This window comes from Rhinolophus hipposideros, assembly GCF_964194185.1.
Source record: "Rhinolophus hipposideros genome assembly, chromosome: 12".
NCBI classification, from domain to species: Eukaryota; Metazoa; Chordata; class Mammalia; order Chiroptera; family Rhinolophidae; genus Rhinolophus; species Rhinolophus hipposideros.
Window position 1 is genome coordinate 6,095,018 of NC_138058.1, and position 11,632 is coordinate 6,106,649.

At 39.1% G+C, this 11,632-nt stretch overlaps 1 protein-coding gene across 1 annotated transcript; it reads left to right on the forward strand.

Annotated features, from left to right (window-relative positions):
* Positions 1-7,940: 7,940 nt before the first annotated feature.
* LOC308505529 (eukaryotic translation initiation factor 3 subunit F-like) lies at positions 7,941-9,183 on the forward strand. The gene has a single exon (XM_081067902.1). The coding sequence runs from the start codon at positions 7,942-7,944 to the stop codon at positions 9,037-9,039; it is 1,098 nt and encodes a 365-aa protein (XP_080924028.1). The 5' UTR covers position 7,941; the 3' UTR covers positions 9,040-9,183.
* The last annotated feature ends 2,449 nt before the right edge of the window (positions 9,184-11,632 follow it).

Below are 11,632 nucleotides of genomic sequence, written 5' to 3' on the forward strand. Positions count from 1 at the left end.
TGCGCGTCCCTGGAAGAGTCAAATATTTAACTGCAGTTGTGTTGGAATTCCCTATGGGGCCACTGCACATTTTGAGGAGTACCCTCAAACACCTTCCCATAGATTCTTAGTCACCTAAGAATACCCGAAATTTGAGCTGGAGGGAGTAAATGCCCCTTATCTTCAGAGCTGAACTAGTCAGACTCTCATTTATCCAGCAAAAGGTTTTGCTCAGACTCTCAGTAAGCAATTCCAATTTGAAAAAGTTAAAATTGAAACCAGCCACCATTTTTTTCTCCTGTCCCTGAGTTATCTTAACTCTTGTCCTTATCCTGGGTTATTTCAACCCTTAACTTTAATGCCACCTTGAGGAATTTTTTTTAAAAAAACACCTCAAATAAAGTCATGGCCTCATACCTTAAAACAGGGAGGTCCGGAATTCCAAGAAAAACTCACCCAAGGTTACCCAATGCGAAGCACGGAGCTGATGGGGCACAATGGGCCCCTGCTGATACCTAGCATCAAATCCGGATCCTAGGTGGGCTTCGTTGGAATCCTGCCCACCTACGCCAAGTAATGTCAACGAAAAAGCAACCAACCTAAGAAAAAGCTTATAAGAGTTTATTCGAGCCAAACTGATGACAATTGCTGGGAAGCAAAGTCAATGGATTGGGAAAATGCTCTGGAAATTGGCCATTTTGCAACTTATTTTATACATTAGAATCAAAGGCAGAAGGTTACATGAAATCCATTGGTTGTAGATTAAGGGGGTGGGAGAAAGCAAAGCAGGGAAATCTCTGGGATTGGATGAAAAGCAAAATGGAGAGATACACACTTCTTTGACATTGGTGGATACAAGATAGTGAATAGCATTTTACAGCACATAGAGATAGTATTTGAAGAACAAGGTAACAATGAGAGATTTTGTAGTTTCCTGCTCTGGTGTGGTGGGTTGTGCCCCCTGGAGGATCTGGAAAAAGGGTTTACTTTGGCATTCCAAGGGTATGTTATCTTAGATGCAAAAAGATGACAGACAGGCTCACTTAAAGTAAAGGTTGACCTTTGTCAAGGAAGCTACAGGCCAAAGATGTGACTTCCTGCCATGGCCCACCTTACTTAGGAATTTTTATGTTCGTGCCATCCTATGTGGTAATTTTCAGTCTCCTGAGCTTGTCAACTTTAACATGTGGCCTCTTTTCCATCCACAGTTTATTGGACATTTTCCTATTGCCAAGCACTCTACTGAGCACTAAACACACTTTGATTCCCCACAACACTATGAGGTAAATGCTCTTATGATCCCCATTTACACATGAAGAAAGTGTGAAGTGCAAGGGCAGAGAGGTTCAGTAACAAGTCCGTGGCCCACAGCTACTAAGAGCTGGTGCAGGATTCATATTCAGTCTGACTCCTGACTTTTGTCTGCAGACTACCAAGCAGAGCCACTAGCATCGCCTAATCGCCACCACGATGGTGGCTCAAAGAACTCACTTGTCAATTTTCTGCTTAGTTTTACTCATTCTTTCTCTCAAGAAATAATAGACTGTCAAGTAATATGCATAGAGGTGGTGTACAGTGAGAAAACAAGACACAGCCCAGGTCATGTTTCACACACCTTAGGGTATAGTGAAGGAGACAGAAAATGTTAACAAGTAAACAAGAAAAACTAAATTTTGAGGGAGTGATGTCAGCATCATGGCAACACGAGTCCTTCCCTTTGTCTCTCCCCTTTAAGTTACAACCAGTAGGACATCCTCTACACACCACGCTGGGACACCTGAGAGATCCATACATCTTTACATCTGAAGCTGGGTATATTGGACCTCCTGGAGGTGGTAGAACCCGAAGGGGAGTAGTGGCAGAGCCCATGACTGAAGGCTCCAGAACTCAAGGTGGCACTGGTGACAAGAGGGTCCAGGAACCATGCTGGTACCAGAGACCAGAAGCCCCAGGAATGAGGCAGTGCCTAAGACCAAAGGCTCCAGAAATCACAGCAGTGCCTGAGACTAGAGGCTTCAGGAACCAAGGCAGTACCCAAGACCTAGCCCCACCTCATCTCCAGCAGCAGTGGTGATTGCAAATTCAGCCCTCCCAGCAGTGGGGCCTGCACCCAAGTCCCTGGTGTACATGACAGTGGCAGTGGTACCTGCAACCTGTGGCTCCAGAAATGGTGGTGGCATCCAAGACCAGAGACTCCAGGAACCACTGCAGCATACGAGACCAGAGGCTCCAGGAACAGCAGCGGTGCCCATGACATGGTCGCACTGACACAGCAAGGCACCAGAGGTACAAATAGTGACAGCAAGGGCACCAGCTATGCCACTGGCAAATGCAGTAGAGTGTGGAAAGCACTCGCTCTCAAAGCACTAGCTCTGAGATATAACTGGAGGCAAGTTAGAAAGGTATTCGCTACTTCAAATGGGTTGACAGAAGAAGAATTAATCAAGCACCATGAAGTTACAGTAACACAGTATCACAAAAAGAAAACGAGAATTCTCCAAAAACTAAACTTAAAGTCCTGGAAGATTGTTATCTACCAGATAGAGAATTCAAAGTAGCTGTCCTGAAGAAACTCAATGTGCTAAAAGAAAATTCAGAATATTCAATGAGCTCAGGAATAAAATTAATGAACAGGAATACTTTATTAAAAAAATGAAACTCTAAGGGCAGCAGTTGGCTCAGTTGGTTATAGTGCAGTATTCATGACACCAAGGTTGCTGTTTCAATTCCCATGTGGGCCAGTGAGCTGCGCCCTACACAACTAGATTGAAAACAACAACTCGACTTGGAGCTGATGGGTCCTGGAAAAATACACTGTTCCCCAATAAAATTTAAAAAAAGAAAAGAAACTCCATAAAGGAACCAAATAGAAATTCTGGAGCTGACAAACCCAATAAACGACATAAAGAATTCATTTCAAAGCACTGAAAAGAGAGCAGACCATATGGAAGAGAGAATTAGTGAGCTCAGAGATAGATATCTAGAAGTCATTCAGGTGAAGAGAAATAACTAAGAGGATAACTAAGACCTAAAAAACAATGAAGAAAATCTATGAGAACTATCCAACTCTATTAGAAAAAAGTAACATAAGAATGAGTATTCCAGAAGGAGAAGAGAAGGAAAAAGGAGCAGTAAGCTTATTTAAAGAAGTAATAGCTGACAACTTCCTATACATGGGAAAAGAACTAGATATGCAAATCCATGAACCTATTAGAATACCTAATTATTATCTCAGTGCAAAAGGCCCTTCTCTAAGACATATTAAAATTGTCAAAAGTCGACGATAAAAAAATTTAAAGGTATCCAGGAGAAAAAAGAAAGTAACTTACAAAGATACCCACATTAGGCTATCAGCAGATTTCTCAGCAGAAACTCCACAAGCCAAGAGAGAATGGAAGGGCATATTCAAAATATTGAAAGATTAAAAACTACCAGCCCAAAATAGTCTACCCAGCAGTTATCTTTCAGATATAGAAGAGAAATAAAGGCTTTCCCTGACAAACAAAAGCTGAGGGAGTTTACCAGCACAAGACATGCCTTACAAGAAATGTTTAAAGGAGTTCTTCTACCAAAAACAAAAAAGTAAAATTACATGAATAATCTTTGAGTAATATATTAAATAGACATAATCAGAAAACTGCAAAGCTATTTAATAATATGGTGTTAATCACTAAAGTTTAGCATAATGGTTAAAGAAAAACAAAAACCCTAAAAATAACTATAGCTAGTTCAATTTGGTAATGAATTAACAGCATAAAAAGGCATAATTTATGACAACAAAAACATAAAAGGGGAAGAAGAAAGGGACAGAACTTATATAGGCAAATAAAGATAAGACACTATCACAGAAAAAAAGACTTAATTTATGAGACATTTTATACAAACCACATGGTAACCACAAAACGAAAAATGAGAACCGAGACACAAAACAAAATAAGAGGAAACTGAGAAATACATCCTAGAAAACCACTAAGCTAAAATGGCAGAGAGAAACACAAGAGAGAAAAAACAATGGAGATAAAGACAAAACAGAAAACAAAAGATAAAATTGCAGCAATAGGCCCTCATATATCAATAATTACCCTAAATGTAAATGGAATGAACTCACCAAAACACACAGAGTAGCTGGACAGATTATAAAACAAGACACAACTATATGCTGCCTGCAGGAGATTCATCTCAGCTCTAAAGACAAACATACATTTAAAGTAAAATGGAAGATGATACTCCAAGTAAACAGTAGCCAAAAGTAAGTGGATGTAGCCATACTTATATCAGACAAAACAGACTTTAAGACAAAAACTGTAAAAAGAGACAAAGATGGACATTATGTAATGATAAAGGGGACAATCCATGAATATGACATAAATATTTATCAATATATATGCACCCATCATAGGAGCACCAAAATATATAAAGAAAATATTAGCAGACTTAAAAGAAAAAAATTGACAGCAACTCAATATTAGTAGGGGACTTTAACACCCCACTTACATCAATGCATAGATTATCCAGACAGAAAAACAAGAAGAGGTGGCCTTAAATGACATTATTAGAGCAGAAGACTTAATATATATGTATATATTATACATATATTATATATGTATATATCATATATATTATATTATATATGTATATATCATATATATTATATTATATATGTATACATTATATATATATATACACACATATATATAATATTCCATCCAAAAGCAACAGAATACATGTTTTTCTCAAGTGCACATGAAACATTCTCAAGGACTGGGCCATATGTTGAGGCATAAAACAAGTTTCAATAAGTTTAAGATTGAAATCATAGCAAGCACCTTTTCTGACCACAAATGTTTGAAACTAAAAATCAAGAAACAAGAAAACTGGGAAAATCACAAATATGTGGAGTATAAACAACATGATACCAAAGAACTATTGGGTCAATGAGAAAATCAAATGAAAAAAAGATACATAAATGAAAATACAACATACCACATACTATGAGATTCAGGAAAAGCAGTATTAAGAAGAAAGCTTATGACAATATAGGCTTATTTCAAGAAACAAAAAAAAATTTCAAATAATCTAGTCTTGCACCTAAAGGAACTAGAAAAAAAGAACAAACTAAGCCCTAATTCAGCAGAAAGAAGAAAATAATAAAAATCAGAGCAGAAATAAATGAAATAGAGACTAAAAAAACAAGAGGAAAAACATCAATGAAACTAAGAGCTGGTTCTTTGAAACAATAACAAAAATTATAAAACTTTAGCTAGACTCACTAAGAAATAAAGAGAAAAGGCTCAAATAACTAAAATCAGAAGTGAAAGAGAAGTTATAATGAATACCACAGAAATACAAAGGATTATAAGAGACTACTATAAACAGCTATGTGCCCCAAAATTAGAAAATATAGAGAAAATGAGTAAATTCTTAGAATCATACAACCTTCCAAGACTGAATTATGAAAAAAATTAGAAAATCTTAATAGATAGTTCACTAGTAAGGAGATCGAAACAGAATCAAAAACCTCCCAAATAAAAAAAGTCTAGGACAAGAAGCTTCACTGGTGGATTCTAACAAATATTCAAAGGAGATTTAACACCTATCCTAAAACTCTTCCAAAAATTTGAAGAGGACAGAATGCTTCCTAATTCATTTTATAAGCCCAACATTACTCTAATAACAAAACCACACAAGAAAAACATAGAAAAGAAAATTATAGGCCAATATCTCTGATGAACACAGATGTAAAAATCCTCACAGAATACTAGTAAATTGAATACAATACATTAAAAGTATCATACCACATGATCAACTGGGATTTACTCCAGGGATGCAAGGTTGATTTAATATCCATAAATCAATCAAGATAATACACCACATTAACAAAATGAAGTTTTGAAATCATATAATCTTCCCAATATATGCAGAAAAAAAGTGTTTTACAAGATTGGTCATGCATTTATGATTTAAAAACTCAATAAAATGGTTATAGAAGGAACGTACCTCAAGATAATAAAGGTCACACATGACAAACCCCTAGCTAGTATCATACTTAATGGTGAAAAACTGAAAGCTTTTCCTCTAAGATCAGGAACAAGACAAGAATGCCCACACACACCACTATTATTCAAGATACTATTGAAAGAGCTAGCTAAAGCAATCTGGCAAAAAAAGAAACAAATGGCATCCAAATTGGAAAGCAAGATGTAAAGCTGTCATTATTTGTGGATGACATAATTTTATATCTAGAAAACCTTAAAGGCCACAAAAACACTCAAACAAAAAACTATTAGAAATAATAAATACAGGAAAATTTCAGTGTATAAAATCAATACACAAAAACCTGTTGTGTTTCTATACACTGACAGCAAAAAACCAGATAAAAAATTTAAAAAGCAATCCCATTTATAATTGCAACAAAAAGAATAAAATATCTGGGAACAAATTTAACCAAGGAGGTAAAAAGTCTGTACACTGAAAATAGTAAGACATTGTTGAAAGTAATTGAAGAAGGCACAAAGAAATGGAAAGGCATTCCATGCCCATGGAAAGAAAGAATTAACAGTGTTAAAATGTCGATGTTACCTAAAGCGATCTACAGAGTCAATGCAATCCCTATCAAAATCCTACCAGCATTTTTCACAGAAATAGAACAATAACAACAACAAATCTTGAAATTTGCTAAATTTCAAGAACTAAAACACACCATGAATAGCCAAAGCAATCCTGAGAAAAAAAGAACAAAGCCAGAGTTGCCACATTCCCTGATTTCAAACTATACTACGAAGCTATAGTAACTAAACAGTATGCTATTGACAGAAAACAGACACCTGTGGAACAGAATCAATTAATGGAACAGAATCAGGAAGCCAGAAATAAACACATACATCTAGGGACTACTAATTTATGACAAAGGAGCCAAGAACATACAATGGCGAAAGGAAAATCTCTTCAATAAATGGTGTTAGGAAGACTGGACAGCTACATGCAAAAGAGTTAAACTAGACCACTATCTTACACTATACATAAAAATTAACTAAAAATGGATTAAAGACTTGAACATAAGGCCCAAAACCATGAAAAGAATAGAAGAAAATAGAGGGAGCAAGCTCCTTAACATTTGTCTTAGTGATGTTCTTGTGGATTTGACTCCAACAGCAAGGAAAACAAAGCAAAACAAAACAAAACAAAACAAAAACAAAAGAGACTACATCAAACTAAAAAGCTTCTGCACAGCAAAGAAAACCATCAACAAAACACAGAGGTAACCTACTGAATGGGAGGAGATATTTACAAATCATGCATTTGATAATCATGCATTATTTTATTTCTAAAATATATGAAGAAAGCATACATCTCAACAACAAAAAAACACACAACTTGGTTTAAAAATGGGCAAAGGATCTGAATAGACAGTTTTTCAAAGAAGACATGCAGATGGCCAACAGACAAATGAAAAGATGTTTAACATCACTGATTATTAGGGATATGCAAATCAAAGCCAGAAAGAGATATCACCTCATACCCATTAGAAAAGCTATTATCAAAAAAACAATAACAAAAAAACCAAAAACCAACAACAACAAAAAAAAAACCAAGAAACAAGAAACAAGCGCTGGAGAGGATATGGAGAAAAGGAACTCTTGTGCACTGTTGGTGAGGATGTAAATTAGTACAGTAAGTCCTCACTTAACATCATTGATAGGTTCTTCAACTTTAAGGGAAATAACGTATAATGAAACCCATTTACCATACGCTAATTGATATAAATAAGAGTTAAGTTCCTATGGCATCTCATGAATTTTATAATGAAATGAACTGCTGTACAGCCACCAGGGAAACCAGAATGGAGACTCCTCAAAAAATTAATAATAGAACTACCATATGGCCCAACTATTCCACTTCTGAACATTTATCCAAAGAACACAAAAACAGTAATTTGAAAAGATATATGTCTCTCTCGACAAGATGGCCACACCGGCGGTACCGGCGAGTGCTTCTCCCACCACTCCAACCCCAGCCATGGCTGCTGCCCCAGCCTCAGCCCCAGCCCCGGCCCCAACCTCAGCTCCCGCGCCGGCTCCGGCTCCAGTGCCGGTTCCAGCTCCAACCCCAGCTCCATCCTCATCCCCAGACCCGGCAGCAGCAGCGGCTGCGACCGCCGCTCCGGGCCAGACCCAGGCTTCACCGCCAGCAGCAGCGCAGACCCCGGCGCAGTCGCTGGCTAGTCCTGCTCTACCCGGCCCCTTCCCCGGCGGCCGTGTGGTCCGACTGCACCCTGTCATTTTGGCCTCTATCGTGGACAGCTACGAGCGACGCAACGAGGGTGCTGCCCGAGTTATCGGGACCCTGCTGGGAACCGTTGACAAGCACTCGGTGGAAGTCACCAATTGCTTTTCAGTGCCACACAATGAATCAGAAGATGAGGTGGCTGTTGACATGGAATTCGCTAAGAACATGTATGAATTACACAAGAAAGTCTCTCCAAATGAGCTCATCCTGGGCTGGTACGCTACAGGCCATGACATCACAGAGCACTCTGTGCTGATCCATGAGTACTACAGCCGGGAAGCCCCCACCCCCATTCACCTCACTGTGGACACGAGCCTTCAGAACGGCCGTATGAGCATCAAGGCCTATATCAGCACTTTAATGGGAGTCCCTGGCAGGACCATGGGGGTGATGTTCACGCCTCTGACAGTGAAATACGCGTATTACGACACTGAGCGCATTGGAGTTGACCTGATCATGAAAACCTGTTTTAGCCCCAACCGGGTGATTGGACTCTCCAGTGACTTGCAGCAAGTAGCAGGGTCATCGGCTCGTATCCAGGATGCCCTAAGCACAGTGTTGCAGTATGCAGAAGATGTGCTGTCTGGAAAGGTGTCAGCTGACAATACTGTGGGCCGCTTCTTGATGAGTCTGGTTAACCAAGTACCCAAGATCGTTCCTGATGACTTCGAGACCATGCTCAACAGCAACATCAATGACCTGCTGATGGTGACCTACCTGGCCAATCTCACACAGTCACAGATTGCCCTCAATGAGAAACTTGTAAACCTGTGAAATGGGCCCCAAGCAGCACGCCTGCTATTCTGGGCCCAACCCTAGGACTCAGAATGGCGTGAAGTTGAAATGGCTTCTTGTGGTTTGAGTCACACTGAGTCAGTCAACTGCTTGTGACTCTAAATAAACATAACCTAACTTTTGTAAATGAAAAAAAAAAAAAAAAAAAGAAAAGATATATGTGTGTACTTATGTTCATTGCAGCACTATTTACAATAGCCAAGATATGGAAACAACCTAAGTGTCCATAGATGGATGACTGAGTAAGAAAGAGGTACATACACAATGGAATACTACTCAGCCAAAAAAAGATGAAATTCTGCCATTTGCAACAACATGGATGGACCCTGACTGAGGGTTTTATGCTACATGAAGTAAGTCCAATGGAAAAAAAACAAATACTGTATGATTTCACTCATACATGGTATATTTTTTAAAAAGTAAAACAAGTGAACAAACAAGTAAACTCATAGAGGACAGATCAGAGGGGAAGGGGGATGGAGGGAGGGTAAAACAGGTAAGGGGGTCAACTGTATGATGACAGAAACTAGACTTTTGGTGGTGAGCACAATGTAGTATATACAGATGTTGAATTATAATGTTGGACACCTGAAACTTACATAATGCTATAAACCAATGTTACCTCAATTAGACAAAACAAAACAAAAGAAAATTTTGATATCATGTTTCCCCAAAACTAAGACCTAGCCGGACAATCAGCTCTAATGTGTGTTTTGGAGCAAAACTTAATATAAGACCTGGTCTTATTTTACTATAAGACTGGCCAATTATATTATATTGTAATATAATATATAATACAATACAATACAATATAATATAATACTGGGTATAATATAATATACGACCAGGTCTTATATTAATTTTTGCTCCAAAAGACGCATTAGAGCTGATTGTCCGGCTAGGTCTTATTTTCGGGGAAACACAGTAGCTACTCTAAAGAAAGGGAAAGTGCCAGAAGCAAGGACATTGGAATCTACTTCAGATGACACTGAAGTTAAGAGAAACCCCCTCCAGAAAGGGGATATTTAAGGAACACATTACAGACGACTTGAAGGACGCTAAAGAACCAGACATGCAAGAGCCAAAGAGAACCCCAGGAAAAAGAAAGGCAGTGCCAACAGTGCAGGAGGGAGCCTGGTCCTTGCCAGGACAGACAAAGGCCTTTTTGGTTGCTGCCCTGTGAGAGGCAGTACGTGTGGCATAATTTGGGGTACAGGCAGAGGCCTCTTTATGAGGTCCTCGCGGGATTTTGTAAAAGTTTGGGTGGTAAGAGATTTAAGCAAGAAGTGAAATTCCTGACTGCTGGGAACAGAATGGATTATGAGAAAGCCACTGAGGGTTGCTGAGGGCAATAGAAGTATTCCAACACCAATCTCACAACTCCATTCAATTCTGACACTAACTACTTGGAGTTAGTGCAGACCCCACGGGTTAAGGGCAAAGTCTTTCACAAGACTGCCTCATGTCAGATGCCAACCACAAGTTTTGGGAAAATCTGCACTTCTGACCCACCAGCTATACATCTGAAGGTTCCCGTGACTCGTTTATGTTTAAAATTTTACTAGAATAATCCACAGAGCTCCCTGAAAGCACTACACTTACAATCACAGTTTTATCATAATGGATGAAGACCAGGAACAGTCAAATGGCAGAGGTACATAGGTCAAGATCTTGGAGGAGAGGGAGCACAGAGCTCCCAGGCCCTTTCCTCTTGGAATCTGGCCATGTCATCTCCAAGAATGTCACTGGGTTCGCAGACCAGGAAGCTCCCCTGAGCATCAGTGTCCAGAGTTTTATTGGGGTCTTATCATATTTGTCACAAGATTGAACTCCGTCACCAGCCCCTCTCTTCTCCCTGGATGTTGGGGACGGCAACTAATCATGTGCTTGATCTTTCTGGTGTAGCCAGCCCCAACTCTGAAACTATCTAAGGGCCCACCCGGGGTCACTTCATTAACATATGGTCAAAATGGACTCATTATGAATAAACAAAGCCACTCCAATCACTCAGGAACTTCCAAGGGTCTTTGAAACTCTGTGCCAGGAATCAGAGACAAAGACCACATTTATTCTTTATTATATCACAAAAAGAGACAGAAAAACTGCAGGAGGGGTGACCTTGTAGTACTTAGCAGTTCAAAATTAGAAGGAATCTGGCCTTGTTTCAGCAGTGAAGAGGTTTTCTCCTTAACCAGGAAAAAAAGAAACTCAGGCAGGCGTCAGGAATGGTTCCAAGGAAAAGAGCAAGCAGGATAAACAAACTCCAAGGCTTTTAAGAAAACAATGCTGACAGGGGACTATAGCATGAGCCTGGGAAGTGAACTCCAAGAGAAAAGAAGAAAATGGGTATATGTCCTAACACAACCACCAACTTCTGTAACTCCACAGTTTCGGCACGCATTTTGCTTTTTAGACACGTTTTAAGAGCTGTGAAGAGATTCCTATTTCTCCGGATGTTAAACAGAGTTTATTTTACTCTTAAAATATCACAAAGCTGACCCTCTCGGATATTTGTGCTGGGAGATTCAAAACTAGGACCTCATTGTTAACAGCCCACAGATATTTCCCTTCA

Coding starts and splice junctions, on each gene's coding strand:
- LOC308505529 (XM_081067902.1), top strand. CDS start 7,942: ATGGCCACACCGGCGGTACCGGCGAGTGCTTCTCCCACCACTCCAACC.